Raw genomic sequence first — 8,476 nt, 5'->3', positions numbered from 1 at the left:
CCCACAGGCATGGGTGTCCGGTCAGAATTTCAAACGGCGACAGTCCTAATTGCCGGTGTGTTCTTGCCCTCAATCTCATTAAGACCAGAGGCAAAGTGTCTGACCAGGATGAATTTGTCTGCTCACAGATTTTTGCTAATTTAGATTTGAGGGTGCCATTATCAGTTTGCAATTTCTGTGGTATGCCCCACCTAGGAATAATTTCTTTGATTAAAGCTTAAGCTACAGTTTTAGCATCAGCGTGTTTAGAAGGAAAAGCTTCCACCCATCGGGAGAACACATCAACAATTACTAGACAATAACGGTAACCTTTAGACGGAGTTAGTTCAATGAAATCCATTTGGAGGTGTTCAAACGGACCCATTGGATTAGGTGTAACGGCGGGACTTACCTGGACTTACCTGAGTGCCCTTTCCTACATTAGACTTTTGACATAATGCACAGCATCTGCAGAACTGCTCTGCATATGTAGAAAAGCCTTTGGGAGGAAAGGTTTGTTAGTTTGCCTATGGGTCCAGACTCCATCAGAGAGGGACCATTCTTTGGACCATTTTTTTTTTTTTCTCTGTCCGTGGCTGCACTCTGTAAAGAAACAAGTTGATTATCAGGGTCCTGGTTATTTCTCTGTTGGAATAAAGAAATTGGTGTGTTATTATATGCAGCCTGTTTAGCAAAGTGATCAGCTAATTCGTTTCCTTTGCTGACAGGATCTTGTTTTCCTATGTGAGCTTGACATTTAACGATCGCTAACTTTGATGGTTTAGTTATAGCTATTAAGAGGGATTCAATCAGTTTTTGATGTTGGATCGGTTTGCCAGCGCTGGTCTTAAATCCTCTACTAAAATAGAATGAACGGTGTGAGGTACCTTTACTGTTAGGGGGCTCATGAGCACTTTGTTTGTCTGTATGTGGTTGCGTTAAAACTGCATTCATTAATCCCCCCTTTTTCGTCCACGAACACAGTGAATGGACGAGAATATGGTCAGTGAGAGTAATGCATTTTTATTATTATTTATTTATTAATTTATTTATTTTTTTAATCACATAGAGCCTTGTCAGCCTGCTATATCACTGCATGCAGCCAGATCGCAGTGTTAGCTAGATTTTGTAAAGGCTGTGCTCCTCCTGAAAAACTTACAATCAAACAACTTCTCAGGCCGCAAGCTGGTACTACTTTTAAATAAGGAATTCATCCTACCATGGTGCCATACATGCTAGCCTCCAGATGATGGAAAAGTCCGAGGCGGAACCGGGTCAGCGACAACAAGGAAACACTAATTTCCGTGGCGACCCAAATGCCAACTGTAAACAAAAATAATCCATCTCGGGAAACACACAGCACAACTCCACAACAAGAAAACATTCCCATCCAAAGCTATGCAGCCACAGAGAAATATGCTGACTTAACCTGTTGTTTTGTGACCGGTCTTGGAAGGTTTTGAATGATGGTTAAACGGCCGCTAGAGAGAGCTCTTGTATCGCAAGAAATGTCATGACCTAAATATTTAACGATAGCTTGAAGTAACTGCAGTTTTTTTTTTTTTTTTTTTTTTTTTTTTTTTTTTTTTTTTTTTCTTCAACACTTTTTTATGGCCATTTTCACCTAAAAAGAATAGCAATTTTCTGAGTATCATGTGCACTTGTTGTTTATTTATTTTTCTTTTCTTTTTTCTTATCTATATACTGTATCAATTTATTATCTTTTTCTGGCCAAAACCATAAACACAAGGGGCTTCAGTATATCCCTGAGGCATGACGGTCCAGGTCCATCGGCGGTTTTGAAAGGTAAAAGCAAACCAGGATTGAGAATCAGGGTGCACGGGAATGGAAAAGAAAGCGTTAGCAAGGTCAATAACAGAGAAGTACCGGTCGGACGGGGGCATCGTGGAAAGAATAGTGGAAGGATTAGGAACAATAGGTGTTCTAGGAAAAAAACCGCAGAGTTAACTCGTCATAAGTCTGGAATAAAACACCAGGACCCGTCAGCCTTTTTTACAGGAAAAAATGGGGGAGTTGACTGGAGAGTATGTAATTGGAATAATCGCTCCTCGCCTCACGAGATCAGAATGTACGGCGGCGATGCCAGCCTCTGCCTCTGGAGACAGAGGATCCTGGACACGGTACGGGCGGAAGGAAGATTTTGAGAAAATCACCAGTGGCTCAGTGTGCTATCCTTCCATAATCAATTTTTCCCTTGGGACCACAGTGCTAAGGAAACATGGGGAACCGAATCTCCTAAACAGAAAACGCTTTGTGAATATGTGAGGTGCACTGAAGCAACAGCTTTAGTAGACAACAAAAATGCATGGAATGTGCAAAGTTTCAGGGCATGTGCTGGAGGAAAGAAAAGATTCTAACCAAGGTGTGTCCACTTCAGTAGGGAAATACTGGGCAGTACAAGGCAGGGTGTCCGGGACTTGTAAGTGAGGAAAATAGGCATGAGGGGAAAGAATGAAGGGCTTTCAAGAGGAAGGTGTGCGGGGAGATGTTCAGGGTCCAGGCTGTAAAAGAGGGCTTGGGGTGTGAAGTGTGGCACAGGAGCTTAGGAATGGAGCAGCAAAAATCCTTGTTCAGTTAAAGAAAATTGAGACTGACAATTAAGTCATAAGATCCCATCCCAGCAGTTTCACAGGGCACAAATGATTTAACAGAAAGCAACGAGTCAATAATGAAACTGTTAATGCTGAGCTGTAATTGCACAGGAACCTCCTTCAGCGCGTGGCTCCTGTGTCCATTTCAAAGGCAGTTTCTTTGCCATTAAAGTCAATAAAAGATCAGTTTCAGCATGACGAGTAAGCAAAGGAAACTGGAAAAAGTGGCTGGGGTCCCTGATAATTCTTAGGACCAAGGAATGTCATTAGGCTCAGGGAGAGGGGGTGACGGAGGTGCTTGTGTGGGCAGTTGCGTCTGAAATGTCCAAGTTCACCGCAGCAGCGGCAGGCATATGACGCTGGCATCTGCTCCGAAGAGTTAGGCATCTGAGCAAAAGGATTATTAAGGTTTGATAAATGGAACCCGCGTCCTCTTCCGTGCCCTCGCCCTCGACCTCCAAAGAATTTCCCACGTCCTCTCCCCCTAGCCAGGTCAGTTCTTCCAGTATAGTAATTTATTTGTGCAGCCAAAAGTTTGGTCTGTGTCTCTGACTCTTTTAATTTAGTCTGACTGTCAGCATGCTCTGCATGACGCTTGTCTTCCTCGAACGTTGCGGTCTTCCAGCCTTTTGCAGGACGTGCAGACTTTGCTTTGAATGTCACTTCTCAGTCCCGAGATGAAAGGAGGCACTGCAGCACGAGTTCTATCGTTTGTATTGTCTAGCCCAGAGTGATTAGCCATCAGATCTTGCAATCGGTGAGCCGGCTGAAATTAGTGACCAGTTTGTGCCCTTTTTATATTTTTCTGCCAGGGCTCCTTTCAAAGGCTCTCACTGGGCGAGGAAAGGACCTTCATTCCAACACCAAGGGACACCGGTATGATCACCGTGATTTACAGTTGCCCATGTGGTGCTCAGCTGTCGACGGAGCACCTGTGTCCACTGTGCAGCATTTGTTTCATACATGTTATCCAGCTGCTGTAACAGCTCCACAAATTGCAGTCCACGGACTGCTCATGCGCTGGGAGACAGATGACTCTTTTAATTTCTGCCATTACAATCCAGTAGCACCTTGTGAATGATCTGAATTATCTTCCTCAGGGTCAATATGTGAGGATGGGTCATAATGATATTGTTCATCGTAAAAACCTGCTCCAGACGGTTCGTCTGTTAACAGGGGTGCAGTTGGAAGAGAGGGTGCAGGAGGTGGAAGCGGGGGAGTTTTGGTAAGGAGGGGGTGGACAGATTATGGGGTATAGGGGGTCTTTCTTTTCGGTCTGCTTTCTTTTACTTTCAGGCTTGGGCGCTGTCTCTATCTTCATTTTCTGCAACGCTAGCAATAATTCTTCCTTGTCTTTTTTGTGTTTTGACTTCAGCAGCCAGCAGGTTGTTACGCCTCTGCTTATTCCACTTCTTACATGCCTTTTAAAATCCAACCCAGTCTGCTTCTCTATTAACTGTTTAGGGGACCCGCTTTCAATCCCGACGGTGTACTAGGAGCCTGGTGATTCTCTGAAAATAATCCTTCTAACATTAAGTTTTGAGGACCCTGGGGGACCTGTTTGACTGGCGTGCCATTATAATTTCCCATAGTAAGCGGCAGGCCTTCAACAGAGAGCAACTCAATCCCCGATTATTTCTCGTCCCACTTGTCGTCCCCGGAATCAACCAGTCGACAAGTGGAAATCAACCTCCCCTCTTCCAAATTTCACACGTACTCTAACTGCCCCTTTCACCCCTATTCCTCTTAATATAGGAACGTGCCACTCGGTCCTTTCTACTCGAATTCTTAAGGGATGACTTACTAGCATTCACACTGTGCCGTCACTCTCTATGAATCCCTAAAACCCTTCTAGGTCGATACGGTATGATTCTCTATTCTTTCAGCATGCTTTTATTTTTTATTCTCTTTTATTATTATTTTCTTTTTTCTTTTCCCCGTATACTTCTATTTCTTCCAGCACACCAGTCAAACCAACGGGAATCCCCCGAATCTACTTACCACGACTCCTTCTGCCTGCCTGGAAAAATCCCATCCAGTTGCTTTTCGTTTCGGTCAGGAGGAGGTCAGCAACTCCCCACGCAGGAAAACGCCCGAGGTTGGCCAGTCCTAACTTTTACCGGAGCTGGTCCTCAATCCGCGGAAATCGGTCCACTTGGACGAACCCGCCCAGGGAGTCGTCTGCCCATCTCCTGCCCCACGTTCGGGCGCCAAAAACTGTGGACGAAAAAGGCACACTGGAAAGCAGACAGATAATATTTTCTCAATTCACTTTATTTATTCATTCGGAGTCGCAGTAAGTAGAGATTCAAAAGAGTATAACTTATTGCCGCAAAGCTCAATTGAACCCTGATCAAAAGCCAGGAGGGGTTTTTTATACTTCAGCATCTCATGATTAATAAGACAGAAAGAACATCCTTATCAAAACAGTAAAGTTAAACAATATGTCTGTTGAGCTAAGCATTATCTGTGTTTTGGAAGCTAAGCACAGGAGAGACGCCTTTGCATAAACTACATGTGCAGTTCTGCAGCCTTGTGACCTTGTCCCTGAAACATTCACTCTGAGAAAGGGAAAAACAAGAAACAGCTTACATTTTATTCATCTGGACACTATTTCTCCTGAACCCTGGAATAACATATTTTTGTTAGTTCATAAGCCAAAGCGTCTCTCACTGGCAAGTTACAAAATAGTTATTATAAAGATTCTAATTTACTAAACACACAAAATACATGGTGCTGAGGAGAACATTCTTCTTCTACAGAGGTTATGAAAAAAAAAAGGAAACATTTTAAAAATAACGTTAACATGATTGTCAATGAAAGCCCGTTTCACTCAGTAAGTCTTATGTGTGTGTTTATGTATGTGTGTATATATATGTAGATGTGTATATGTAGATATGTACATATATGTATATGTATATAAATGTTTATGTGTGTGTGTATATTATATATATAATATATATATATATATATATATATATATATATATATATATATATATATATATATATATAAAAGATAGCAACAGTTATAACAATGACAACACAATTACATTGACAATCATGTTACGTTATTTGTAAAATGTTTCCTTTTTTTTTCATAACCTCTTTAACACACTACTTCTCCGCTGCGAAGCGCGGGTATTTTGCTAGTTAAGTAAATATAAGATAAAATAAAATATCAAATAAAAGAACCTGACAAAACCATCATTGTAAAAATCACCACACAATCATTGTCAAAAAAAAAAAAAAGAAAAATATAAACAAACTAATATAAAGAAAACTAAGATCGGGGCAGAGCCATGTGAGACCATTACAATTACAGAAGTTCAAGGACCTGAATTATACAAACACAATAAAGCCAATCTACATTTGATGTATAGCATCCCTATAAAAATATATATCTGAATGACCGTCTGTCATAAACAGCTAGAGAGAAAAAACACACAGGAAAAAAGCAGACCTGGCAGACTTTAGCATTGAACTAGTAACTGTGAGCTAGTAGAACACTATCATCACCCTTCAACACACATATATTAGTATGACAATAATTAGCTTTATACCTGACGTGAATTTTTGTATGGAGCTGCTAGTAGATTTTGCAGTCCCTTTCTCATTTTCAGTTTAACTTGATATTAAAGTATAATTATTTGCATATAGATTACTCCTGAATATAGCAAAATCAATCAAAAATATGTGCTTTTGAGACTTGACTCGGAATAGCTCTGCTGTACAACATATATTTTTTATAAGCGTTAATTGACATTTCTCTGGAATTAATATTTTAGGAAGAGGATGCAGATGTGGATGGCGTTGAATTTACAACTTGCCGTATTTTTCATCAAGGAGTCCGTGTGGATTGCATTGCTTGGAGTCCTGAATCAAAATTAGATGTCATTCCACGGAGAATAAGGTAAATATTTAGCATTCGTAAATTTTGCAAAGTCTTGTACTTTAGATCATCATTTCTTTATATGTAACTTTTTTCAGGTTTTGTACAGCTGCAGCTGATAGAAATATTCGAATTTTTACTTCTGATCTTCAAGAAAAGCATGAGATCAAGGTAATGAATGGGTGTTGTAAAAACAATTTTGTTGGTTAGCACCTTCTTCATTTCTGTTTTACACATCATCTTATGCTTAATTGATTTTTCTTTCTTCCACACACAATGGAAATAAAATTCTATATATTGAATTAACTTGATCAAAATGACATTCACTCACTCACATCTATTCTAGGGTTTCTGGACTAGAGCCTGTTCCAGCACTTTGGGCATAAGACAAATACCAACTTTGGATGTGGTGTAAGTCAGTCCATTGTAAGACCTACTCATGCACACACCTTCATGGAACACTGAAGCAATTTATAACCTCCAGTTAGGCTAATATCATGATCTGCTACTTAGGGTACATGTTGAGGGGAGACAGAGGTACGGACATAGCATAGGGAATTTTCCATCATGTAACATTCTTTAAAGTGATTCTTCATTAGCCCCATGTAAAGTCAGTTGTTCCCACTGGGCTCAAGTTTTCTTCATTGAATAGTGCAGAGATAATCATGGTCTGTAGAATCTCATGGCTATGAGGCTTACTCAAGTGAGAGTGATATAAGAATTTCAGAAGCATTTTATATACAGCGTCACAGAACACTGGGAAAAAGAAACCTGTAATTTAGGAATGTATTTCAGTGTTTTTGAAGATGAAATTATTTTTCCACTATTGCCATAAACACTTGTGAAGTGCAGAAAGTCTAAATAATCTTATTTTAAATGTTGTCTTCCTGAGAGGCTTACAGGTATAAACAGAGCCAGTAAGGCACCAGACCTAAAATAAAAGAGAACCCTTAAAACAATCTGAATAAAGATGAGAATGTTCTTGTGAATTGATTACATTTCTGTAGAACAAGCTATCACATATGTTTCCTATTTGTTTTCACAAAAGTCTAATTCATTTTTGAAACTCCACCATTTTTGAAAGAAATACAGTAAGGTCCGTAAATATTTGGACAGAGACAACTTTTTTCTAATTTTGGTTCTCTACATTACCACAATGAATTTTAAATGAAACAACTCAGATGCAGTTGAAGTGCAGACTTTCAGCTTTAATTCAGTGGGTGAACAAAACGATTGCATAAAAATATGAGGCAACAAAAGCATTTTTTAACACAATCCCCTCATTTCAGAGGCTCAAAAGTAATTGGACAAATCAAATAACTGGAAATAAAATGTTCATTTCTAATACTTGGTTGAAAACCCTTTGCTGGCAATGACAGCCTGAAGTCTTGAACTCATGGACACCACCAGATGCTGGGTTTCCTACTTTTTAATGCTCTGCCAGGCCTTTACTGCAGCGGCTTTCAGTTGCTGTTTGTTTGTGGGCCTTTCTGTCTGAAGTTTAGTCTTCAACAAGTGAAATGCATGCTCAGTTGGGTTAAGATCAGGTGACTGACTTGGCCATTCAAGAATTTTCCACTTCCTTGCTTTAATAAACTCCTGGGTTGCTTTGGCTGTATGTTTTGGGTCATTGTCAATCTGTATCATGAAACGCCACCCAATCAGTTTGACTGCATTTAGCTGGATTTGAGCAGACAGTATGTCTCTGAACACCTCAGAATTCATTCGGCTGCTTCTGTCCTGTGTCACATCATCAATAAACACTAGTGACCCAGTGCCACTGGCAGCCATGCACTCCCAAGCCATCACACTGCCTCCACCGTGTTTTACAGATGATGTGGTATGCTTTGGATAATGAGCTGTTCCACGCCTTCTCCATACTTTTTTCTTGTCTTCATTCTGGTAGAGGTTGATCTTGGTTTCATCTGTCCACAGAATGTTTTTCCAGAACTGTGCTGGCTTTTTTAGATGTTCTTTAGCAAAGTTCAATCTAG

General features: G+C 40.3%; 1 protein-coding gene across 1 annotated transcript in view; it reads left to right on the top strand.

Moving 5' to 3' along the window:
• Window positions 1-8,476, top strand: part of nup37 (nucleoporin 37) — a 143,091-nt gene that overhangs the window by 43,844 nt on the left and 90,771 nt on the right. The window contains 2 exon segments of the mRNA XM_028816513.2: window positions 6,379-6,503; window positions 6,581-6,653. Of these exon segments, the coding sequence (XP_028672346.1) occupies window positions 6,379-6,503; window positions 6,581-6,653 (198 nt within the window).

The sequence above is a fragment of the Erpetoichthys calabaricus genome, chromosome 1 (assembly GCF_900747795.2).
Source record: "Erpetoichthys calabaricus chromosome 1, fErpCal1.3, whole genome shotgun sequence".
Taxonomy (NCBI): domain Eukaryota; kingdom Metazoa; phylum Chordata; class Cladistia; order Polypteriformes; family Polypteridae; genus Erpetoichthys; species Erpetoichthys calabaricus.
Note: the sequence above shows the minus strand (reverse complement) of the source record. Positions and strands in the feature narration are given on the sequence as shown.